Source organism: Mixophyes fleayi, chromosome 1 (genome assembly GCF_038048845.1).
Source record: "Mixophyes fleayi isolate aMixFle1 chromosome 1, aMixFle1.hap1, whole genome shotgun sequence".
NCBI lineage: Eukaryota > Metazoa > Chordata > Amphibia > Anura > Limnodynastidae > Mixophyes > Mixophyes fleayi.
Window position 1 is genome coordinate 71,314,442 of NC_134402.1, and position 27,494 is coordinate 71,341,935.

The 27,494-nt window shown below is 38.2% G+C and overlaps 1 protein-coding gene across 7 annotated transcripts in view; it reads left to right on the forward strand.

Annotated features, from left to right (window-relative positions):
• Positions 1-608: 608 nt before the first annotated feature.
• PCM1 (pericentriolar material 1) overlaps positions 609-27,494 on the forward strand; it is a 104,756-nt gene continuing 77,870 nt past the window's right edge. For 3 of the 7 annotated variants that reach the window (XM_075196533.1, XM_075196584.1, XM_075196552.1), the window contains exons 1-8: positions 610-760; positions 10,773-10,903; positions 12,121-12,363; positions 12,551-12,823; positions 15,757-15,927; positions 16,058-16,171; positions 25,290-25,467; positions 27,236-27,345. In XM_075196533.1, coding sequence (XP_075052634.1) covers positions 10,808-10,903; positions 12,121-12,363; positions 12,551-12,823; positions 15,757-15,927; positions 16,058-16,171; positions 25,290-25,467; positions 27,236-27,345 — 1,185 coding nt within the window. In that variant the 5' untranslated portion in view covers positions 610-760; positions 10,773-10,807. Of the gene's footprint in view, positions 761-7,651; positions 7,733-10,772; positions 10,904-12,120; positions 12,364-12,550; positions 12,824-15,756; positions 15,928-16,057; positions 16,172-25,289; positions 25,468-27,235; positions 27,346-27,494 lie in introns of those variants that run through there. The other 4 variants (XM_075196559.1, XM_075196542.1, XM_075196567.1 and 1 more) reach the window with 4 other exon arrangements.

Here is a 27,494-nt window from a genome sequence, read left to right on the forward strand (position 1 = left end):
ATAGCCTGAAAAGGAGTTAGATGAAAATGAGAACTCTAGGGGTCCCTGCCAAGATCTCCCTGGCATTTTAATAGGTAGAGCCTCTTCTGTGGAAGAGGAACCTCCCTCATATGGTAACATACACTTTACAGCTTTAAATATCTTCATATTATCAGTGACAGCTACTGACATAGCAGCCTCCATCTTCCCCTGACAGAAATTCTGACTGCTGATCACATGACCCCCATGCTCTATGATATATAAAAATGTTTTTAATTATATAATTATATAATAGCTGTTGCTAGATGCCAAGTCCTCCTGAAGAACAAATGCTATGCTAAAGGTGGGTAGGAAGAGGGTTAACTTAAATTAATTAACGACTTCATCATTAAGCTCAGGTAACCAGAGGTGAACATGGGTGAAGATGCCCATGTGGGTATAACGGATAACGATGACCATTCAGACTGAAACATGAAGTATACACCGAGCTTCCCAGTAGCAGGTCATGACATCCCACAGTACACATCATCGCCACCTGGGGGAGCAGCACTGCGGCCATCCGTTACTGTGTTCTTGGCACAGATCACGTGACGAACCTTTCTCCCTCGGCTCCCCGTCTTCCCGCCCTTAGTCCCGTCTCGCGCTGCCCTCAGTTGCTAGGGGTAACCGGCAGTGTTTCCGCAACGCGTCGATGCGCGAGCCTGAGTCTAATATGGCGGATGAAGAATAGCAACTGCGACCAACTGTTATTGGAGGAGGCCGCGGTGCAGCCTTGTGCGAGGTGAGCGCTGCGATGTGAGCTACGTGCAGGGCCGGGCAGTCTGTGTGTGTGTAAGGAGCTGTCGGTACGTGTCCGGTGAGCGGGTGTCAGTGGCTCAGCCTATGGGTGAGGCAGAGGGTTATGTCCTCCTGTGTTGTGTACTGTGGATGGGGTCACCTGTCGGAGCCCTAGTGACAGTTTAGCGGCTGTCTAGTTGTTGTTTAACTAGAAGTTCCAGCATGCAGCCTTCTGGGACTTCTAGTTCCACAACAGCCAGAGGTCTAGTGTACCTGGGATTGTTCGTCCTCTCTATACCTCGCTGGAGGTTTGGTATGGCTGCTCTCTGTCCTGTTGCTTTATTACTATGTTCTGGTTTTTGTCATGGATATTTTCTACATAACACATCTATGGTAACATTGTGCCACCGAACGTGTAAAAAATATATATTACATATTGGAGCAAGTGACACATAACATTTTGTTGTTGGTGTGTGGAGCAGTTGTCATTGATATGTACTTATGGTACATTTGGCACTGGAATGAACTTTGCCTCACATAACACACATTGGGGTATATTTACTAAAATGCGGGTTTGAAAAAGTGGAGATATTGCCAATAGTAACCAATCAGATTCTAGTTATTTATTTAGTACATTCTACAAAATGACAGCTAGAATCTAAATGGTTGCTATAAGCAACATCTCCACTTTTGTAAAACCTGCAGTTTAGTAAGTATACCCCATAGTCACTAACATCAGCACAGTAAAACTAGGTGTGCGTAAATGATCTGATTCTGTTTCCTTTGCTTTTAATTGAGGTTTGAGTAGGTACTAGTAAAGTCACTGGAATCACATTGGTTTGTGAGGGAAGTATGTAGTGAAGACTACAACTGATTGGACAGGTCCTTTGCCATCAAATGATCAGATGCTCAACAAATTGACTTGACAGATGTTTGAGTTGTACCTGTTCTTTGAGTCCTTCAGAAAGTGGTCAGATTAGAAAATGTTGTGATGAGGTTATTGTAAGGTAAGGTGGCAGCATGGTGGCGTAGTGGTTAGCACTTCTGCCTTACAGCATTGGGGTCATGAGTTCAATTCTCGACCATGGCCTTATATGTGTGGAGTTTGTATGTTCTCCCCGTGTTTGTGTCGGTTTCCTCCGGTTGCTCTGGTTTCCTCCCACACTCCAAAAAACATACTGGTAGGTTAATTGACTGCTAACAAATTGACCCTGGTCTGTGCGTGTGTGTGTTAGGAAATTTAGACTGTAAACTCCAATGGGGCAGGGACTGATGTGAGTGAGTTCTTTGTACAGCGCTGCGGAATTAGTGGCGCTATATAAATAAATGGTGATGATGATGATAGTCTCTCATTAACTCATCTGACTGCTTCCTTAGAGTATGATGAATTCTTGATTTATTTATTTTTCCAAAGGAAAAGGTGCAGATTCAATTAAGCACTACTTTGTACAAAATTTGTACAAAAGTAGAAGCATGACGTAACAAAATGGAATTCCCATTGTGCTTTTGCCGGTAAATAAATGTGTAATAAAATGAAAAGCCCAGTTCTGCTAAACTTTAATCTTTTGAGTACATCTGTCAATCAATCTGTGTATAACACTCACGTGTAATGAATTATTTATAAATATTTGTCTTATTTCTAGATTTGCAAGTATTTGGGTAGATGGGTTTGAAGAGTACATATGAGCTGTGTGTCTGTTTTCTGTTCGGCACAATGAGGTTATTGAAAGTGGTTTGGATTTGATGAAGATTGTGGTGATGAACGACTAGTGTCCATAAATGTGAGTGAAAGCAGGCCATGCTGCATGAATGTTAAGTTTTTGCTGCTGCTTGGTCAATTTTCACCCACTATCTTTTCTTGGATCAATTATTCTTACCCCTGTTGGGTTCAGACCCCTCCAGAGTTGAGCTGTCTACACTTGAAACAGAAAGCTGAGACTTGTGGCACCATCAGACTTCTCAGACTCATATACTGTATATAGTACAGCATGTAAAGCAGGTTAAAACATGTAAGGTAAAAAGTTTAAATTGTTACTAAAAGTGTTAGTGTTTTGAAGATCACCTTGGCTTAGTGTTAATTCAGCAATAACCTAATTTGAGCTGTTGTTTAATATGCAAATTAGAAATTTGCACACTGGTTTGGTTTTAGATTAAGTATATGTTTCAAAATAGTAGGCATACTCTTGATACTTACATCGCCATGTCTACTCAAATTTTTAAAGTACATGCAATATAAATTGGCCTTATAAAGGGGATAACATATAATGGAAATTATGTTGTAATTTCCTCTTGTACAGAGAACCCACCACTTGGCAAGTGTGGTGGTGTTGTAGAGGAAGCACTATATATATAAAATTAGTGTACCTGTTACACACTTGTGGATTGTACTTTTGGCTGTCAGACTAAGGCTGACTACACACACTACAGAAAGTTTCTCCCTATGTGTTATTTATAACGATTTTACCAACAACTGATTAAAAAAAAAAAGCTACATTGATCATTCACATGACCGCATGTCACTACTGCATTCTCTTCTGTGAAAGCTACACTTACATCTGATTGTCAGACACATTTCATTAATCATTCATTTAAGCAATTGCAAATATTCAATTAACCTCTGTCAGCATGGAGTTTCTGTAGTATTTTCTGTAGGCCTGGAGGAAATGTTTCTAATGGGTTATAAGTGCATATGTGTCTGCGGGTTGGGTGCTACTTGGATAATAATTGGCTGGAAATACAGATAGTATATGTCCAGCTGATACTTATATTTGGCTGACCACCTTTATAGATTACTTTTGGGACATCTATTAACTTATTTGGTAGAACAATAAGCTTTAAAATTGCTTTTAATCTCAAATAGTGGTGCCCTGGCTGGTATATTTAGTAGAGTTCTTTATTTTTCACTTGATTTGTTCTGTCTTAAAGAGCAGGACACAACTTTTGTTGTACAGGGAAGGATTGTTCTGTTTGGACTTTGTGCTTTCCAGTGCCCTATCTATTAACAAGTTTTGATGTCATTCTGAGACTTGTCTTTCTCTTTTTTTTTCTCTCTCTCTCTTGAAAGATGTTATAATTGTAAAGCCACTAATTTGGTTTGTAAATTTGCCTCTTTGTTCTTCTGTCAAGCTTATCAATAATTAGTGATACTTGTTGGTTTTGCAAGTGGTTTTCCTCTGCTTCTGTAGTATCTACATTAGTATTCTGTTTACCTGACTGCTGTTCAAGTGTCTGTCTTATACCACGTACACTCTAGAGGTTTTTTCACTCTATTAATGTGCCAAACACACGACAAATGACCATTAGGTTCCATATCGCATTACTGTGTATATTCCAGCGATTATGTTTTATCGTCCCAAAGGACATTGTATCGTTTGATTTTATAACCGGACTAGAAATATAAACGACGGAATGATGTGGCACCAATTCTCCAGTGTGTATGTACTCACAACAGTTAACAGCAAAGCCTCTCTGGGTGTGTGTGTGTATGTGTATATATATATATATATATATATATATATATATATATATATATATATATATATATATATATATATATATATATATATATATACACACACACACACACACACTATATAGACAAAAGTACTGGCCACACTTCGTTATTGAATTGAGGTGTTTCAATCAGACCTGTTGCCAGAGGTGTATAAAATCAAACACCTAGCTATGCAGTCTCCATTTACAAACATTTATGTTACAAAATGGGTCGTTCTGAAGAGCTTGGTGACTTCATGCGTGGTACTGTGATAGGATGCCACATTTGCAATAAGACTGTTCGTGAAATTTTATCCGTGCTGGATATTTCAGTCAACTGTAAGTGATATTATTAGAAAGTGGAAGCGTTTAAGAACTACAGCAACTCAGCCACAAAGTAGAAGACCACCTAAAATCACAGAGCGTAGTCAACGACTGCTAAGGAGCATGGTGCATAAAAATCGCCAACGCTCTTCTGTTTCCATAGCTGAAGAGTTTGAACTGCCACTGGCATTAATGTAAGCACAAAAACTGTGCGGTGGGAGCTTAATGTAATGGGCTTCCATGGCCGAGCAGCTGCATGCAAGCCTCACATCACCAAGAAATATGCCAAGCGTCAGATGGAGTGGTGTAAAGCACACCAACACTGGATTGTGGAGCAGTGGAAACGTGTTCTGTGGAGTGACAAATCACGCTTCTCTGTTTGGCGGATGCCAGGAGAACATTACCTGCCTGACTGCATTATGCCAACTGTGACGTTTGGTGGAAGAGGGATACTGGTATGGGGCCGTTTTTCAGGGTTTGGGCTAGGCCCCCTTATCGCCAGTGAAGGGCAATCTTAGTGCTTCAACATACAAAGTCATTTTGGACAATGCTTTGCTTCCAAGTTTGTGGCAACAGATTGGGGAAGGCCCTTTTCTATTCCAACAGGAGTGTGCCCCAGTGCACAAACCAAGGACTACAAAGATGGTTTGAGAAAAATGGTTTGAGTTCACTGTGGAAGAACGACTGGTCTGCACAGAGCCTTGCCCTTAACCCCATTGAACACCTTTGGGATGGACTGGAATGGAGATAGCGAGCCAGGCCTCCTCGTCCAACATTGGTGCCTGACCTCATTACTCTACAGAATCAATGGGCTCAAATTGCCACAGAAACCTCTTGTGGAAGGCTTGCCTTCCCAGAAAAGTGAAAGCTGTTATCGCAAAAGGGGAACCAACTCCATATTAAACTATATGTATTTGAACACAACTTCAGTGGAGTCCAGTGTGGTGTAACGGTCAAGTGACCAAATACTTTTGTCCATATAGTGTGTGTAGAGTGTGTGTGTCTATAGTAGGGAATTTAGACTGTAAGCTCCAATGGGGCAGGGACTGATGTGAATGAGTTCTCTGTACAGCGCTGCGGAATTAGTGGCGCTATATAAATAAATGATGATGATGATGATGATGTGTATAAAATATATATAAATATATATAAATTTGTTTTTTAAAAATATATTTGTTTTATTCTTGTACCTCTATATTAACCATTCATAGGTTATATTAACAAGTCAATAGGTTCAGTGCACCTGCGTACACTCTACTCTGTACCACAGCACATGTGAAGTGGACAAAAGTGTATTTAAGCATTACGAAATGTAAGCACATGTCTCTCTCTCTCTCTCTCTCTCTCTCTCTCTCTCTCTCTCTCTCTCTCTCTCTCTCTCTCTCTCTCTCTCTCTCTCTCTCTCTCTCTCTCTCTCTCTATATATATATATATATATATATATATATATATATATATATATATATATATATATATATATACACACACAAAATATCTACAAAGTCTAAATATTCAGTCCTTTATTTAAATTCAGCATATTGCTGCTGGGATGGCATATATCTGTACAGTGTATACAGAGCCTTGATCTTTTGAGCCGATGGCTGTAACAGACGAAAATCACAGATCGGTTCGTAAAATGTGTATAGTGTGTACACATAAATCGCATGCTGATCGGGACTTTAAGTCATTTATTAAATCGTTGATTGCATTTTTTATAGTAACTTTCGTAGTACAAACATCTAGAAAAGCATTTAAAACTTTTTGTCAATGGTCAGTTAACTGATCAGTTACAATTATACAAAATAGTAAGGAATTGTAATTTAACCAAATAAGAAAAAATGTAGTAAGTTTTTATGATCTAAAATTACTAAATCTATTTCTTTTGACCTCTTTATTTTAATATTTTGCTAAGGATTAAAATTAATATATTTTAATGAGATCCTAATAAACAATAATATTGATGCAAGGTTCATGAATGCTTTAATGAGAAATTCCCATCCCCACACCCTTTTTTTTTTTTTATAATTGTATCAAAACATTTTCTTAGCAGAAAAAAAATAAGCCTGCACTCTGTATATCCCATATTATATATGGTACCAGCTGCATGGCAATATAAATGCCCATGTAAGTATACAAAACAAAGACAGTTGTCAGTGCTTATCCTTAACACTGCATATCTGTGTGTATCTAGCAAAATAAAAACAAGGTATTAGTGAATCTAGCCAACTTAACCATTAGATTTTTACTTTTTTTTTTATTTCATGATGGTTCTTGACGTTTGGATAGTGTACGCAAACTATGGCAAATATATGAAAAAATACTTTACAGTAATGCTGTAGGTGCATACATACATTTGTATATTCCAACTTCATCATTAGCGCTACCTACTGCAAGGATGCAAATGTCTGTTGGTATGGTGTTGTGGAGCTTGCCTTAAAAATGCTTAAAAAAAACAACTTTTATTTTAAATATTGTGATTGCAAAATGGGCATAAAGTATTTCACCTGCGAGCTACTGTATATGCTTGGTCTCTGGACAGAAATAAGGATGCTGCCTGACACTGGAACACTGTGTGCCATATATCTCATTAGTGTCAGCATCTGCAGCTCTGCTGGAAAACAGATTTATTTTTTTAACACAATTATACTGCAATGAGTCTTCATTTCATAGAACTGCCTAGAAATCTGGTTTACACCGATTGGACACCTCCCTCAGTATATAGTGCATATTGTGTTTACTTGACTATAAGAACACCACCATCCGCAGTGCTGAAATGATCTGTTCTGTGTGACACACTGTTGTCACCCAGCCTGTTTATAAATAATATTGGTGATCTGTAAGGTGTCTGTAGTCATCTAAGTATTGAGATAACAATGTCACATTCCAGTGTGTGTATTTGCTGTACGGATGTCACACGGGAGGTGCTAGGTGTATGGAATATATATCCCAGTAAGTTTTGCCGCCCGCATGCGGCGGGTGTTTGTTGTTGCGCGGATACTGAGCAGTACGGCGGGATCTCCGGCTTCCTGCTAGCTGGAGTCCAGCCCCTAGATGAGCAGCACCTCCTCAGACCTGGAGAAACGTGCATTCCTCTGCAGCGCAGCAAGCAGACCAATGCAGGCGGGGGATCTCTATCTGTGAGGCCGACGATCTCTGCCAGGTTGGTGTGCTGAACAAGGAGCTATAGAGATGATGGTTGGCTAAAATTCACAAAACAGTGCTGCACTGTCTCATGGGTTGCCTTTGTGTGCTTTGTTCCCGCTGTTGTTTTTTTTTTTTTTTTTGGCCTGATCTCGTCCATAGCTGTTTAATCCGATAATGCGAGACACGCTATATATGTTCAGTTGTCCAGTTGTTTTGCTTCACCCCACTTTGGTAGAATTTTTCCGATAACAGGTATTGTTGCTGTGGAAACAGTAAACACTTCACACACTCCCACTGAATGGCAAACGCAGAGCGAGTGACAGGGAAAGAGGCCAATCGTATCCTGAGTTGGTTGTGTATTCTATGTATGCTAGTGTAGTTTGCTCACTATTTAACGTATATTTGTTTAAGTTGTCCTGTTTACAATTAATGTTTCACAAAAGGACAGTCGATATATTAGAATTTACATTTTAAAGTTTGTCCAAAGATGTATAACTATTTTTTTTAAGAAAGTGGTTCAAGGCTTTAATATGAAAAGTTTTCAGAATTACATAGCCGCCATCTGTCACCTATTTACAAATTCTACAGATTTTTTTCTCCTTTGTATTTTTTGCTAATGTTGATCAACTGTCCAAAAATAATTGCTCTTCGTGCACCTGTGTACTACTGTACTTCTCTATTAAGTAGTTCAGCAACCACCCAAATGTATTGCGATCTACCTGTGTTGTTTTGTATCTCTGAAATGTTTATTTTTTTGAAACAGTGTTTCTCCCACTGTGTCTACAATGGGTGTTATTAGGACTATAATTTGGGTACAAATTATTCTTGGTCTAAAATTATGTATCCTATACATATTTTTTTATGGAGTGCTTATGAAGTGTGAAGTGAATGTTCAGTAAGTAACTAAATAATCATGTGGGCAGCAATAAGCTACAATAACACATGCAGCCTATACAAACAAATGCAACTTTGCATTGGCAATATGTAGTAACATTGCCTACAGTACCAGATAATATGAAATGTAGCCTATAGCTATGTTAAGAAAAGTCTGGAATTTGATTTACGAACCCATTATATTAATGTTACCAAAGTGTGGGCTTCTCTCGCTGAATGTAAAATTGTTTGCCGTCTCATTGGACTACGTCTGCTTCAGTGTAGTCATTGTATTGAAGATATATGGACTTTGTGGAATAAATTACTTTTATCACTGAAAACAGAAGGTTTGGGACATCAATGTGGATTCTCCTCAGAGCTATTTTACACAGCCGTGTCTATATATGTTTAATGATATCATAATAGGCTTATAATGACAATGAGAGCAATTAAACACTAAGTACTTGATTCGGGTCCATTTGCATAGCATATCTTGCGTGATAATGCACAGCGCATGTCCTGAAATAGGTGTCACACCAATGAACCCAACTGCATGTAACTGATATCTGCACTCATCTGAGACGTATGACTCCTTATGAGTTGTGGCGGAATTGGGGGGAATACTAACATAGTCCATGTCCCATAAGTGCGTGTTAACACAGATGTGGCTAATTCAAATCCTATGTTTATCATAAGTACTCTTCTTTTTTTTTTTTTTTTTATCTTTTAAATCTGTTACAGGGCACGTGTAAATGCCGGATGATAGTAATAACTGGCAAAGTACTCTGTGATTAAAAAAATAAATAAATGTATGCTATCACAGAACAACTGAATGCATTTAGGTTTTATTTTCAAACGCATTAGTTATTTTGAAATAATTTATGAAACAAACTATATGGATTATAGTTGAATACTTTTTTTAAGATTGTTATAGTGTGTGTGCAACTGTTATTTTTATTTAAGATCAAATAAAAGTTGTGTTCGTTCTGTTAAATCATTGTAAATACACATGTGCGTATACTTCAGCCTGAATGCATCTCCTTATATATTGTGTATTCTAACATCTATTCAAATACTTTACATATCTTAAGAAAAGCTTTCATTTGGTTACGGACGGAACTACACAAAAGTAGCATACTCTATTCAAACATACAATTTACAGCCAATTTGCGTCTGGACTTGAATAATCCTCTTATTCCTTAGCAATAAGCTTTTGGCTCAGTGTTTTAACGAATAGTACTAACTACCGATATAACTACTAATGCAATTGTGTATCTCAGGTGGTATTTGTAAGGCAGTGGGAAGTGAATATCTCATGGACAACCGGTATACTGAACGTTAGACTCTAATCTTTCTGCTAATTTGGCAGAGGAGCATTTACTATAGGTACAGCTGTTTTGTAAGCTGGCCAAATACGCTCATACCTTGTTGGCCAGTTTGGTCAGTTAACATTGCATCATATGTGTCCTCTCAATCATTCTAAACTATGGAAATACAGTTTGAGCATAGAGAACAGGATAACAGCTCACCTGGTGACATCTGCTTACTGATTTCTGACTATTAAATAGGAATTTCTCTTTCTGAATGGGTAAATTGACCTGAAAGTCTGAATGACTGGGTTGTACCCCATGTGGGCAATATATTTTGGAAAATAAAGATATGGATGTGATACTGTTTCTCTTCATAATCTTTTTACTTTGAAACCCCTCTGATACTGTCATGCAATTTGCATTAATATTCCTGTATATTATTCTAGTGGTTATGATATAATAAAACTGTTTTGATTCGTTTGTTTTTTCTTTAAAAAAAAAAAACCACAAAAAAAACAAGGCTATAAATGTTCACAAAGATGGACTTAGCGTTTAATGTAAGCTCCCAGTGAGAGAAATGACTACTTGGAAAGTAGAGTTAGACTTATGGGCACTGTGTGCGTTGAACACATTCGGGAAGCCTGCTGTGTGTGATGTATGTGTGTATATATTGTTTCTTTCAAATGTATTTGGTAACGTATTAGTTGTTCAAGGTTCTTTTCCAATATTTAATTGCACAACCCATTACATTTTTTGTTCTTTACTTGGTGTAACTAATGTTCCTGTAAACTACATTAAAACAATTGAATAGGGCATTTTAGAACAAGTTTTATTGTATTATTTTTTTTTTATTTTTTTTAAATCCCCATACAGATTTCTATTTTATCTTCTGAGCCCTTGCATTCACCATGGCTACTGGAGGAGGTCCACCTGAGGAAGCAGCTATTGATCAGGATCTGCCCAACTGGAGTCATGAGTCTCTTGATGACAGACTAAACAATATGGTACTGTTTATCTTCATTTGTTCATTTTTTTGAAATTGAACTGCACTAATCACATTCATTTTAAAGGTGCACTCACATCCACAAAAGACAGAAACATATGGAAGTTTGCCAGCAATAACTATAAACTGCTTTCAGCGATCATATAAGACTATAGCATCATATGCAAGTTTTGGTTTTCTGCAGAACGCTTGAGCCAATATGGTAGCACCCATTAGGTACCCGCAAGTGATGCAACTTTTGGCAGGAGTATCTGTGTCTCCGTGCATGGCTCCCTCAGTTGCAAACATATGACAGGGGAGCAGGTGTCTGATCAGTATACGGATGTAGGTGTGAAGATTTTCTTATGTGGGCATGAACAGTAGGCACTTTCACATTTTACACTGAACAAATGGGTGTATGCACAATTCAGCATGGGCCTCAGACCTAGTAGTATCCTGGACATTAACAGTGCTTCCCAAACTTTTTGTGAAACACTTGCGTTTCAGTGTTGATCAGTTTTTTATTAGAAATATTTTTTAATCCATTTTAATACTGTACTGAACATTAAATAATTTTAGGTTCAAAAGTAATATAAAAAAATAGACATAGTATATTATTGTCAGTAGCAATGAAAAACATTTGCTTGGCAACAACGTGTGTTGTGTGTAGTGTTTTGTTTTTTTCCCACCTAAAATGTTCTTCCAAATTCCAGCCAGTAATGCTTTAAACGTGACAGATAGCCATATAGGCAAAAGTAAAGCAGCACAGAATTAGGAAGAGATGAGGCTGATTGATCTGGGCAAGTATCCATAAACTAAGATCCAGACCTTGTAGATGCCAGCATATATTTGCAGATTTCAGGTTAAAAGCTTTATCCACTGGGCTGAAATTACCTCAAATTTAATATTTGTGAATTACGTTTGTAAGAGGACAAAAACAGTAATTATTTACTTTAGAATTATTTTTCACTTACATTTTTTTTTTTTTCATGATTGAAATTTTGCATATAAGTTTACACTCATTTTTGTGTGTCGCGTCTAACACATCATTAGAAAAGTTGGGAATCACAATGTTGCAGAATGGAAAAGGGGAACAGTTTTGAGAAGGCCTGAAGAGATTAATGTTGGTTAAATCTGCAGTAAATAGTTTCCTTTTTCTGTTTATGGATGCAGTCAAAGCCTTATCATTAATTTTCATATACTTAATACATGTAGTTTTTCTCTTTCTGTTTTGCTCAGGACTGGATTGGGCAAAAGAAAGCCAACAGGTCTTCTGAAAAAAACAAGAAAAAGTTTAGCATGGAATGTGAAACGCGACTTACCAATGACATCTCCCCTGGGTCCTCTCCAGGCGTTGGTCGTAGGAGGACCAGAACACCACATACTTATCCACATACCAGATATATGTCTCAGATGTCTGTCCCAGAACAGGCAGAATTGGAAAAACTGAAGCAGAAAATCAATTTTGGTGATATGGATCAGGTGTGCTCTTTTTATAGCTTTCATACTGTCTGGGAACATAAGGGAGGGACTGAAAAGCAAGTTTATGCTCACTTATTTTTTCAATGAAAACAAGTCTGTTTAATGATAAAGGTCCTTGTTCTCAGGCTTTAAGTTTAAGGAGCTTCTGTACGTTTTTGTAAATTTTGTTTATGAATTTCTTTTGTAGAGGAGCATTGGAAGTGACTCCCAAGGCAGAGCAACAGCAGCAAACAATAAGCGTCAGCTTGCTGAGAACCGGAAGCCTTTTAATTTTCTACCACTACAGTTAAACACTAACAAAGATAAAGCTGCTTCTTCAAGCCCTCCAAAGAGAGAAACAAGTGTTTCCTCACTACCCAAGGACTTTCTAGCTTCTGCCCTCACTAAAGATATATTGCAAAATTACCATGCTTCTCTGGAAGAGGATGGAAGCGGAGAACCAGCTATTGACAGCAGCCAGGTACTTTTTTCCATGGTTCTTAAATCTACTCTTATTTAAATACTATGTGTACCAGTCTAATTCTTCATGTAACTGCTGCTTTTATTTGTAAAACTATTTCTGTCTTATACTGCACATCTGATTATATCATTGTCAAATTGTGTTTTACGATTCTCTTCATATTTCAGGGGTGTATAAACGTCTCCTTTTAATTATAAAGTGCTGTTTGTATAAGGGGACATGATGTTGTTTTGCTATATTATTTGTAGTGTGTCCAGACTGATGCACATTTTTCCTTTTAATTACAAATCAGGACCTGGTTTGTATTGTGATATTCAGCGCAGGACAAATTGGATTGTACACCGCACCAAGCTTTAACCCCTTATAAACTGATTGCTACAAATAATGGTTAATCATGTAGAGGAGGTGCTCCAATACTATTGAATCAATTTATCATGATAGAAAGAGAAATTAGTATTTGGTGGGCACACTTTTGTACAAATAATTGTGGTATCGTATGATAATAAAATAAAAAACTTTATTAGTAATTTCGTTAAAAATGTTAAAGCGAAATATTTAAAAAATGATTGGTGTGATTAAAGAACCAGTAATATTTCAGTTAAAAGGTAGAACACTACCCTGCTGGCTTGCTGTTCTTTTTATTAACATATGTGCTGATAGACTGAATAATATGCACGCATATAATAATGGTCTGCGTCTAGGAGGTCCTGTGATTTTACCCCACTCAATACTCTGTGTCAGAGGGAACAGGAAGAGATCAGCTAAATAAATTAAAGCTGAGCACGGAACTGAGGTAAGTATAGGTTGTAATGAATCTATTGCTTAGATACACTGTTTAGTATGGAGTATACCGTTAATCATTATATATTGTATCCATGGATCAGTATCTATCCATAATACCCATACCGATAGTAGTAATTTGGTGGAAATATAGATTATTCGGTACAAAGTGTACCGCTGATCATAGTTGTCACTATTCACAGGCAAATGTTAGCTATACTGATGTAAGAGTGACTGATCTCAGTACTCCCCTTAATAGAGGCTCCCTCTGTATCTGAATATTTAAGCACCAAATTGCTATCCTAGACTATCGTGCATTAAGTATCAACCTAATAATCATTAGAATTGAAAATAGAGCAGCAAGCTCAGCATAACGCCAATGAGTGTTTTGCTTCTGAGCTTTTACAAAGCTTTTTGCCTTGAAATTATGGTGTAGGGTAGCTGTTCCCAAAGTGTGCGCCGTGGCTCCCAGGGGTGTCGTCGCAAGGGAAAAAAAATACTGACCAATCCGGCGGCGCCCGGGACCCAGCATCCTCCTCCCTCCTCCCTCCTTGCTTCTCGCCGAATGTCGGGCATGGCGTCATCACACCCGATCTATTCAGTGAGAAGTGACAGGAGAAAGGAGAATGCTGGGTCCTGGGCGCTGCCGGACTGGTAAGAAGACAGAAGAAAAGACTGAAAAAAATAGAAGAAAGAAGGCCAAGTATGGCAAGTAAAGAAACGGAGGGGAAATGGTGATAGGAAACCGCAATGGAGGACACAGCGAGTGGACGAAGAGGGGCACAGAGTGATGATTTTTTACATGTTGTTTTGTTTGGTCTTATTCCTCTTAATATTAGCTGTAAATTATTCTTTGACAGAAATATAATTGAAAAAAATATATAAAAATATTCTTTTCCTTTTGGGTTTATTTGTATTTTTGCAAACAATTTACTTATACCACTTTCATACTGCCGCCCCGGCAATATCCCGGGTTGTTAACCCGGGATATTGCCGGGGCGCAGGGCAGTATAGATAACAAGGTTCCCGGGTCGGGCGGGTTCATACTGCACCTGCCCGACCCGGGTTTTAGAAAAAAAAAATGTTAAAGATTTTAATTAAAAAAAAATACATAAGAAATGTTTACTTAACTTATTTTCAGCCAGCGGTGTCTCCGGTGCGTTGCCAGCTGTCAGGGGGACCTCTGGGTACTAAAATGACGGAATTTCTAGTCCATTAGAAATTACGTCATTTTAGTACCCAGAGGTCCCCTTGACAGCCGGCAATGCACCGGAGACACCGCTGGCTGAAAATAAGTTAAGTAAACATTTCTTATGTATTTCTTATTAATTAAAAAAAATTTTTTTTACTTCACAATTTTTTTTTTTTACAGTATGAATGGTGAGACCCGGGAATTACACGGGTTGCACCATTCATACTGCAGGCGAGCGGGGTCCAACACGGCAATTATCTCTCGCAAAATCCCGGGTCTAAGTCCCGGGATTTTAGACCCGGGATTTTGTGGTTGGACTATTCATACTGCACCAAGACCCGGGTTTTTCAGCATGCCTCTGCAAAAACCCGGGTTTTTGGTGCATTATGAGGGGGGTATAAGTATTTCTGTCCTGACCTAAATACTTATTATGTTAGTTTGACCCAACTACTAATAAAACAGGAGTGCTTGATAATTATTTTGGATGGGTGCCTTGAAAAATTCTGGGAACTAAGGGTGCCGCGAACTGGAAAAGTTTGGGAACCACTGGTGTAGGGAAAAGGAACCATTAACAGTCCCTTAAATTTGATGAAAGCCTGAGCCCAGAGACACAATTCCACTGTAGCTGTAACAGTTAAGTAAGGAAACTTTTTGTGTGTGTGTTTTTAAGGTTAGAGTGCTTTTAAATAGTCTTTCACTTTTGGATTTCTGGCATAAAGCTATTGATGTACTTAGTGATAACGTCATGTGTGTAAACATCTCAAAATGTGGTATTATGCGATACTGACTGTTGCCTTTTGTGGCTTATTTTCTGTGTTCTACATTTGGATTATTCAAAACCTCTATTTTATTGTTGGTTCTGTTCACATTTTCTCTTTGTTCTATGTCTCTGTCATGAAGAAGAGAAAACAAAACAATATCTCCTTTATGATATAGTTCAAATTCCTACCTTTTTCTGTAGGTTGTGAGTAGACTTGTACAGATTCGCAACTATATCACCAAGGCCAGTTCCCTGAGAGATGACCTTGTTGAGAAAAACGAAAGGTCTGCAAATGTTGAGCGCTTATCAAACTTAATTCACCATCTTAAGGCCCAGGAAAAGTGTTACCTAAATTTTCTTCAAAAGTTGCTTGTAAGTGTGAACTTTACTGAATGCATGTTACGTATCCAGTATATTTTATATAGATTCTCGTCATGAAGTGTGTACATTTGCTAAAGCTTTTATAAGTCCGTGTTTGATTTATACTAATATAATATTTCAGGCTAGCGAAAATGAGGAGGATGTTCGGACTATAGAGTCAGCAGTGGGATCTGGTTCTGTAGCTGAGAGCACATCACTAAACATTGATGTGCAGTCTGAGGCTTCAGATTCCACGGTAAGCGGCTTTCCCAATATTTAGTTCCGTTTGGGTTTATTATATGAGCAGTTTTATATTTATTTTTTTAAACATACAGTCAAGTCCATAAATATTGGGACATCGACACATTTCTCATATTTTGGGTTCTATACACCACCATAATGGATTTGAAATGAAACAAACAAGATGGGCTTTAAATGCAGACTTTGAGCTTGAATTTGAGGGAATTTACATCCAAATCAGATGAACAGTGTAGGAATTACAATGGTTTCTATATGTGCCTTCCAAATGAGTGAATTAGTTCCCCAGGAGAAATGTGCAATTGGGAAAGCAGAGGATGCAGTTGGATAGGTACGGAGTGTACTGTGTCATGAAAGACAATGGAGGGAAGGTCATGTTGGCAAACGGGGTGATCAACGGTGTTGAAAGCAGCAGAGAGGTACAGGAGTATCAGTACGGAGAAAAGACAAGTGATCTCCCACGAGTTTCCTCTGTGGGAGATTAGTGGTTGAAATCTTACTGCAATCTAATCCGGCAACTGCCTTTTTATTTGGGTGTAGTTGCATAACTAATGATATAAAAAAAAAAAATGTCTAAATATATCATATTTGGATTGAAATTTAGAACTGGTTTTAGAGTCCCCTCTTTAAAGATCTGCTGTAAGCTGAACACTCCATAGCATCTCAGCCATTTCAATCTTCTTAGGTGGAATTATTCCAGAATAGAAACAAACATGGTGAACTCCTGTATTCTCTGTAACCTTTTGAAGGCCTGCCAGCTCTATAGTGCCATGATTATAGAGGGAAGTTGGTTTCTAAAAACTCCACCCCCCAATCAATGTTGAATTGCCTATGCAATGTAAAATAAGTCTAACCCCAGCATCTCCAAGCCCTGCTGAAATTAACTAGCACGCTCTCCCCCTTCACCGTATGGATTTGGTGCAGTCAGGTCCCCCATCATCTTTGAACCTTGGAACATAGAAAGGATAATGTAGGCTTTGTTTCCAGAGATCATGCTTTATATTTTAAAGCAGTACCCTCTTTCATTCTATGTTGTCTGTTCCCCTTTTGTCAAGATTTGCTACCTTGTATATGCTTCTTGTATGTTTTGTGTAATTCTTATGTTTGTGCGCTAATTGTTTTTTCCTTCCTTTATTTCTTGTCATGCCAGCAATACAGTGATGTGTAAGACTTTAATTTTGGTTAAAAAAATTTGCTGGGATGAACTTTAGGAAATTTTTGTACGATCTTTAGATTGTCCCTCATCACTGATGAAGGCAATTCACAACAAGCCCTGGCCTTTTGCAGTATACTCTCCATGGTTGAGTTCCAATTGTTGAGTTTAGCAATGTCTGCAGCCTTCCAACACCCCCTTTCCAGATACCTATATTCTGACCGTACAGCTTTAAAAAAAACAAACAAAAAAAAAACCCCTACAAACTGATTCATTGGTAGCAATAAACATTTGTAAAAATTAATGGTCAACCCTGAGAATTGGCCAGATTTCTTCAGAATATCCTGTTCAGGCCAGGGAGTTCTGCTAGTATCTTCTTTGAAAAACAAGGAGCCGTTTGCATATAGATGTTTTCTTGGTGCTGACCAATTAAGAATCCCTGCTCTTTGGTCAGAGAATTGTACATCTAAAGGCTCTCTTTCCAGGACAAATTATGTTGGTGGCAGAGTGCACCCTTACCTTGTCCCATTACCCATCATGAACACAGTTGGCAAGTCCCCATTCTTTCAGAATAGAATCCTGGTCCTAGGATTGACCAATAATAACTGCACCCATTTCCTAAATCGAGGGCAAAATTAAAATGTATCCATAATTACGTCTGCTTGCTCGGAAGGTTAGGTGACTGAGCGTCAAAATAAAGCGTCATTGGTACTAAACCAGGTCAAAAAGTTTGATCCTGATGTAATGTGTCTACTAGAAAGTCACCTTACCGGTAGTAAGGTTCTTTCCCTTAAAAAAAATCCTGGGTGCGATGTGCCTATAATGCCACTTAATCAACATACTCCAGAGGTGTCTTGGTGCTAGTTAAAAAACAGCTTAACTTTGTCTTGGATCAGGTTCAGATTGATCCAGAGGACAGATATGTTTTTCTCAGAGCCTCTTTTAACTATACCCCAAGGATAATTGTAAGTATTGATGGTATTCCTATAGAAGTGTATAAAGAATACAACAAATTCCTTGTTCCCAAACTTTGAAATTTATTCTCAGTTCTTGGAATGTGGTTCGCTGCCCCAATCTATGTCAGAGGCCATAGTCATCCTTATATTAATATCGGGTAAAGATCCCTTACACCCAGAATCATACCGCCCTATCTCCTTAATCACCACTGATGCCAAAATCCTTTCTATAAGGCTTAATAGAGTCATACAGGAGGTGGTCCACCCAGATCAGACTGGGTTTATGCCTGGCAAGCCTACCCTGATTAACGTCAGGCGGTTATTTACTCATATCCAGAGGGTTCAGTCGCCTGCGGAGAGAGCAGTGGTTGTGTCCTTGGATGCAGCTAAGGCCTTTGACTTGGTCAAGTGGGACTATCTCTGGAAGGTTCTGGAGAGTTTCTGTTTTGTCTCCAGGTTTATCAAACTTGTTAGGCTCCTCTATTTTGCACCAGCGGTCAGGATAAGTGTTCCGTTTGATATGGGTCGGGGCACCCGGCAGGGCTGCCCATTGTCCCCTGCCTTGTTTGCTTTGGCAATAGAACCGTTGGTTTGTTTGATTTGCTCCCATGAAAGCATCAAAGGTATCCACAATGGGGAATATCTCTGATAGTATAGCACTATATGCGGACAATATGCTGAACTTCCTTAAAGACCGTGATGGCTCTTTGACAAATCTTCTGGAAGTGGTTGAGGGTTTTGTGTAGTATTCTGGTCTCAGAATCAATTGGAATAAATCTGTGGTTTTCCTTCTAGTTTGTCAACCTCCACTTGGCGCTGTGCTATGCAAGTCTATCCAATGGACTAGCAAGTGTAAGTATTTTGGAATTTACATGACGGCTCATGCGTCTGACTACATCAAACTCAATATAGACCCAATAACTGAATACCTGAAAAATAAGTGTCATACATGGAGAAGACTTCCTCTTACAGTCACTGGAAGAATTAATCTTATAAAAATGCAACCCAATCCAACCCAAATATTTATATACTTTACAACATTCTCCAGTGTATTTTCCGCTATCTGTTTCAAAATATTAACAAGTACCAGATCTCGTTGGTATGGGGGAGGGAAGAGAGCTAGGGTGTGCTTCAATACTTTATGTAGGACAAAGAGCTCAGGTGGACTGGTCCTGCCTAACCTTAGACTTTACTATCTTGCTTCTCAATTTACTCACATAATCCCTTGGCTAAGTGCTTCACATTATACTGCTCTTGGACACTTTTTGGGTGAGCAGACGGACCCCTCCCTCGAACCACTTTTGATCCGACACAAATCAAGTGCGGTGGCTCCAATTATAAGACAGGTCTCAATGATATGGTCAGTGGCACATGCGCTCTTGAGAGGCGAAGGGCTGGATCCAGACTCCCATCTGTGCCATAATTCTGATTTTGGGGAATTGGTGAAGTTAGACGATACAGTGATGTGGATAAAAGCGGGTGTGCATACTATTGGCCAAATATATATAGATGGTCACTTAAGATCATTTGAGCAACTAAAGTCCACTTACCAGTTACCTAACTCCCGCTTCTTCAGATATCTGCAATTGAGGCATGTCATTAATGCTCAATTTTTCAGAGAGCAACCACAGATCCTAGACTCCCCTTTAAAAATGTGATGGGTTCTCTAGGTTCCTGTAAATTAATATCAGTGTTGTATGCCACATTACTGCCTCAGGTGTCTACGAGAGGATTGGATCAGTTGAGAAATAAATGGGAGACTGATCTGGGCGTCCTTTCAGATGACAAATGGAGCTTGGTGACGGGGGTACAAAAAATGCTACCTCATGTCTCAAGTTCCAGTAAATACATTTTATATATTATATAGAGTGTATTTAATCACCTCAAGCCTACACATGATGAGACTTCTCACCTCCTCTGAGTGTCCTAAGTGTGGAGACCCCGTATGTACTTTCTGGCACTTACTATGGACATGCCCAGTTGTTCAATCATTTTGCTGTAATATATGGGATCGCATCTCCTCTACACTACCTCTCACCCCTCCTATGTGCCCCAAGATATGTTTGTTTGGTATTGCATTAGATAAGAATTCAGACAAGCCAATTTTTCAAATATATATTTACATTGTCCTTCCTGGCCAAGATGGTCCTTGCTAGTGGTTGGATGGAGCGGAGGCTCCCAGTGTTGATCAGTGGACTAATTTAGTTACTGAGATATGTAGGCATGAACGGTTTATGTACAATAGTAGAAAGGCCTTACACAAGTATAATAAAATCTGGCACCACTGGTATGAGTCTCAATTTGCTGTGCTCTCCTTACAAGATGATATGGTCTGATGTGTATGGCGAACCACCAGTTATGATATTAGTGACAGCCCTGCGCAGCTTTAGCTTTGATTTCAGTTTTAGTTTTAACCTCATTTATTTTGGTTGGTTCCAGAGTGTAGTTAGTTCACTGTACACTTTTATCAATGAAAATACTTATCTGATTAGAGTCAATTAATATCTTTGTCTGTTATATGTTAAAAGCGACAATAACTTTTAGAATACTTATCCTGGAATATTGGGTATGTATGTTTTGTTATGCAATTTGTTTTGTTGTACTGTCACTTTAAAATCTAAGTATTAGAGCACTTTTCTCACATTATTATTATTATTATTATTATTATTATTTAATTCTGTGAGGTTCTGCACAGTAATGGATTTTGTATTGGTTTATTTCTAAACCTTATTCCAGGCCAATGGTGCTGTAAAACTTTGTGTGTTTACAGGTTTCCTTTAGTTCCTCTAACTTCTTACTCAATCAGCTCAGTAACAGCGGAATTTTCCATTTTTGGAACAATACGTTATTTTTCAGATGTTACATATTATAAATTTGCTTTCAGATGTTAAGGTTTAAAGCTGCAATACCACAGAACGCATGTGAAGCGTCATGTTTCCATGGCTACAGTCACACGAAACGTGTAGTGAGCAGAGAGGCACGTCGCTCTTCTCTGTATGCTCAAATTGTTGTTTCTTTAAGTCTAGAATGTTAAATATGTATAACTGGCTGTTTTAAATTGCAACTTTATTAAACTTTTGTGTGAGTTAATTTACTGCAAATATTTTAAATGTATTATGTTACAGCAGTTGCAGATGTTAGTGTACCAGATGTCTACGCACAATGTAGCAACATTAGTGATAGTGCTGCCTATCCGTTCACTTGGAAATAGTGACATAATTGAGAAGCTTCTTTCCTCCTCCCTTACTTGTACTTCACAGCTTCATGCCTAATTGCTGTCACTACTTCTTACTGCAATAATAGGCAAACCGATACACTTCAGGGCACGCATAGTGCAGCCATCTAACCTTCAAAAAGGCTACACATACTCTTAATATCAGTAATAAGTTAAAACAATACATTTAGTCAAAGAAAGAGACCTATTTTTGTGATAACATTTCAGCAGGCATTTTAAACTAGTGTTACAAGCTATAACAAACAAATCTGACTATAAAGAAGGAAGTAGCTGGGGACCACAGGGGAAGGTTCGGAGGGCCACCTGTTACCCGTCACTGTTCTAGTGAATGAGTAGGCTGGATTTCAGAACATATAAAAGCCTCCCCGGTGCTAATGGTGTAGCCTACCTATCAATGACAGGCGGTAAAATCAAATATAGTACAGATTTGTATCGTATAGGTTTTAATCAAACAAAATTGTAATACACAACATGTGACTCATTGCACTGATCAAAAAAGTAGACAAACTCCATGAGCCCCAAAAATAGAGTTCTTAGAAAAATGGAACTTGTAGATCATATTAATAAAAACAACAAACATTCTCAGTGTCCATAAACAAAGAATATCCAGAAATGGAAATAATCCATAATTCTCCAAAATAAATGGTACTTTTATATAAATGGTCCAGCAAGGTGCACTTTATAATCCAGAGATGAAAAAAAAGGACAAATCATTCACTTCTCCATAGATGTTCCAACTATGAGATCACAGTCTTATACACGTACCACATAACACTGATTATTAGCTCCACCCACAAAATGGGTGGTTAAAATTTGTGTAGGTTCACTGGATGAAACAGTAACGGCTTTGTTAGGTTCTGTTGGTTACAATTTAGTTTTCTTCTCCTTTGTCTTTTAATTTAATAGTATTATTTTACAAAGGTGATAAAATAAGATGTCATTATTGCATTGAGTTGGTTGATGGCTTAGAATTTTAGAAGTGAAGTATACCAAATTAAAGAAAAATAATGTTATCACTGAACAGTGCTCTTTTATGTAACAATTCCAATTGTGTGAGAATGAAATTCATCACTCCCTGTACAGATTTGTGACATTGTTTTTAATCTAAAATGAACAGCTAGCAAGTTTTTGTGTAGCAAAATCTAATCAACTAAATTATTTAATAAAGGAGGTATTGGTATTTCTTAGTCGACCACGAATTGAGGAGAATCTAGGGAGCTCAGCATCAGAAATGACAATTCCACACCTTGGTATCACCTTTCCAAGTAAAAGTGAAAGACTGGCTATGAATGACAGGCAATTGTGGCCAAGTAGCACTTGCTTTCTGCAGCACGGATTACAGCCTAAGGTACACATTATAATATCACCTTGTGTAGACTGCATAATTGTTCATCTCTTAATTTGGCTTTGTAACTATATTTTCACAATTTCCCTTTGAGACTTTTTTTCATTGGTTAATCGCTTATACAAAAGTATTTTTGTGTGTGTACCTACACAATACCATGCCCCTTTTTCACTATTAGTGTTGTCTGTTGGCTAAAGGGTGGGCTACTTGCCTCTTGCTTCATGTGTTTGAACTTCAATTCCATACTGCTTTCCTGTTTATTATTTAATAGAATTCAATAATAGTCAACCCTGTAATAACAAAGATGTTACTTCTTGAAATGATATTAAGGGGCATATTCAGTTGTCGGCAGAAACTCCGAAAATCTCGCGCTCCGCGCACTATTACTATTATTACGGTAATAGTGCGCGGAAAAAACGTTATTACGGTAGTTTTCTCGCTGGATTTCAGCTGAAATCCAGCTAACTACTACCGTTATTACGCCGCGGGAACCCATGACAATTGAATATGCCCCATAGTGTTTGCTAAACTGGTGGTTTAAATTCAAGTCAAACTAAAAATAATAATATACACCATTTGTTGTAAGTTAAAACAAATTGTAATGTAATAAATGAATACTTACATTCTATATCCTAGACTGAAGTCATAGTATAGGCAGAAGGCACAGTGCTAGCTTCCGATCACTGTCTTAATAGAGGCTAGTTCCCTTTGTGTTAAGGATGTTATGTCCTATATCTACTCCAGTCACTAGTATAAAAATAATTGATGTGTGGCTGAAGAAGGTGATGAGGGCTGCATATATGGGCACTATTTACAGAGTGTTGTGTGCCCACAGCCCAGCACTTTGTTTAGGTTTGCTAATCTTTCGCATGCACCGGCTTAATTTTGCCAATGACGTTTCCATGGCAGTGGCCACTGCATGTTATTTGCCCTAATGCCCCCAAATTTCTTAATCTAGCTTTGATGAAGCTGTCAGTGTTTCTTAATACAATTGTGTTCTCATTTTACTACTTAATGGCACCTTATGTTCTATATCAGTTGTCATGTTTTTAGATTACTTTTGTTTATGTTGTGGTTAGCAACATTGTAGTAATGCTTGAACTTTATTGCATGTGTAGAGTGAAGTTACCATGGCTTATTTTGCAGATTAGTCAATTTTTTTTGTCTTTACAACATTCATTTCTTTTACTCCTTATATTAGGCTACTGTGTTTACAGTTTCTAAAATGTTTTCAAAGCTATTCACAGTTGTTTAAAAGTCTAATCTCACTGACAATGTAAAACAATGCTTTGATCTCTCCAGCTAAAGCTGCATATACATATTAAAATCAAATCTTCACATCTGATAAAATGTGTGAGTGACAGCTGAATAAACACAATGAGAATGGTGTAAAATGTATCCTCTGAAATGCTTGAAATCTTTTTAAGTGTGTGTGTGTGTGTGTGTGTGCTAATCTTGAGACAAGTCTAACAATTTTATAAAGTGTGAAAAGATAGTTTCATACTTTTATCTGATTGTTTTCTTAAATGCTTTTGCACTTTATGCTTTGATTGAAATTCTATCTATATATCGACAATGAGTCTTTTTAAAGTGTGAACAATTGTTGCATCAGTGATCAGCCTAACGTTGGGTACACACTACAGAAAATTTCTTAGGATGTGATGGATTTTTACAAATGATTGAAAATCCTAATGAGCATGCAGGTTCATGTGTACACACCTATACAAATTAACTTCAGATCTGTGCTCTTCATCTGTCATAACCATCGGCTGAAAGGATCATAACTCTGTAAACTCTATGGAGATCTGCCTACACTGCTGGTCATGACTGCATATACACTTCAGAATTTGCTCAACATCGTTCATAATTTTAAGTCAAGTTATCAAATGATATGATGTGCTTTGGTGTGATAAAACATGATCGTGGGAGCATACACACTAATGCGGTATCGGATGCAAGAGTAGTTTATCATGTGATTGGCGCACAATAAGTGTTTGAAACACCTGTAGTGTGTAACCAGCTTTAGACCTAAATCAGATTGTGAATTGGGGCAGTCATCTATATAAGGAGTTGTGAAGCTTAAATTAATTTCTAGTACATGGGTCGGCAACCATCGGCACGCGTAGCGCTCGGTAGTCTGTGCTCCTGTGGGCTTTGCTGTGACCCTACTGGTACCCCTAGGAAAATTGTTTTCCTTATTCTCCATTCTCACACAACAGGCTAAATACAGAACTGGCAGAGCCCGGGAAAACCGTCTGCGTGTAGCAGCCGCTGTGCTCTCTAATGGGAGAGGAGATTTAGAAAAATATTTTGCTAGGTTGTAATGAGACTTCAGAAACAACCAACCAGTGTGCAACACTTATTTTGTATGCCATATATGTATATCAGTTATTGTATTCTTTTAATAAATTGCTCTTTTGTCTGCAGGCAATAGATCCTCAACAAGAGGCTAAAGAAGAGCTAAAAAATATGAAGAAACAACATGCGTTACTAACAAGGATGCTACAGCAGCAAGAGCAACTCAGGGCCTTGAAGGGAAGGCAGGCAGCTCTTCTTGCTTTACAGCACAAGGCGGAACAAGCTATTGCTGTAATGGATGAATCTGGTAAACTTGCTTTTTTAAATTCTACTTTGAGTATTTAGGCCATCCCATTCCCTGTAACTGTCTAAATGGATTCCGTTGGCAATCTAGTTTGGAATGTTAACCCTCACTGTCTTGATAAGGCTGTAAGAGTCTCTAAGACTGCAGTAAAAGCTGCAGGCACTGCCGGCAGCTGTCTAGTGTAGGGGACATTAAGCTGTATCTCTTTCTCTGTGGTGGTAAGGGTCACAGTTTATTTTCAAAGTCCTGTTTGCAATTTATTTTGGTAATTGCCTCAATGTTCTGTCCTGGGCCTTCTGCTCTTCTCTATTTATTCTCTTGGAAAACTAATAAGTTTCTTTTGGATAACAGTGTCCTCTATGCTGATTTATGTATGCTCTCGAGGTCTCTCCTTCTGTTGGCCCGTGCTACTGAATGTCCTTATATAATTTATTCTTGGTTGACCTCTCGCCATATCAAAGTCAAGCTTTCAAAAATCAAGAAACTTGCCTAGGTGTGATCCTTGACTCGGAGCTGTACTTATTCCCCACACCCAATCTGTATCCAAGTCCTTTTACACACTTCTAAGAAACATTTGCAGAATATGCACATATCTCACACAAGACACTGTAAAAACTTTAATTCATTATCTTTTGCATTAACCATTGCAATTTGTTTCTTACCGATCTTCCCCTAATCAGACTTTCTGCCCTACAATATAATTTTAATGCAGCACGTAGACTAATCTTTCTTATAAAACATTCTTCTGCGGTTCTGCTCTCCGTACTTACTTTGGCTGCTTGTGTCTTACCAAATCCAATATAAACTACTTCTAATAACATAACAGGCTATAAACAGCACCAATATACATGTCTTTACTTGTTTAAAAATTATCTCCAAACTCAAACCATCCGTTCTACGCAAAATGTGTGTCTCTCAACCATACTCGGCTCCTCCCATTCCTGGGACTTTTTCAAGGAGCTCCCACTCTGTGGAATTCCCTCCCTTGCACATCGACTTTCCTCTAGGCTCCAAATTTTCAAAATTTCCCTGTAATCTCACCTCTTCATGAAAGCTTAGCAGGTTCCCAAACTACGCTGTTAACATCACTTGGTAATTTTCAACACTTACTCCCCCTCTGCACAATTCATGCAAAACTTCCATGTATTCTCGTTCAAACTCAAACAACCTTCTGACTGCCAGAACAACATTGCTGTGTGGCTGGATCCATAAGCTCATGTATCAAACTCCTATTGTCTTATAGATTTGTAAGCTTGGGTCTTCTTATTGCTTTGTCTATCTGTCAATTCCCAGTCTCATTTTATTACTGTGTTTGTTCCCAAATGTAAAGTGCTATGAAAGATGCTGGTGCTATATAAATAGACATTAATAAATTATAAGAATATTATTACAAATTTTTCACTTTTAAAGTGGACATGCCTTTACAGTGTTCTCCCCAGAAAATGTTAATGGCTAGGTGGCATTAAGAAGCAGCTGGGTGGGGGCAGTGTAATACTTTGCAATAATATTGAAAATTATTGGAGGTTATTGCCCACACCTGCCAGGTCAGGGGTCTAACGCACACTGCTGGTTGTAGTGCTCACATAGTGCTTGTTCTAAGAGGAGAAACAATGGTTTATTTTATTATAGTAGGACACAACTGTGCTCATAGAGCTCGGTAGAGCACCCTATAAATAGATTCTGGGGAGAAAACTGCTTTTTAATTGGAACTCATATATTTATTTTAATCTTAACATCTGTTATTTATCAATGTCTTTTGTTGTCTCCTAAGTCGTGACAGAGACTACAGGAAGTGTGTCTGGACTGAGCTTAACTTCAGAGCTAAATGAAGAATTGAATGATTTAATTCAACGCTTTCACAACCAGCTGCATGATGTTCAGGTACAGCTAATATAACTAAATGATTGCCCAAGGGAAGTCTATGTATATGCTTTGTGTTTGTTCCCTCTCATTAATTGGTGGGTGTATGTGGACATGATTGATGGGGGGGATTACCCCATCTAATTCTGTTGTAATGCTCAATTTGTAAT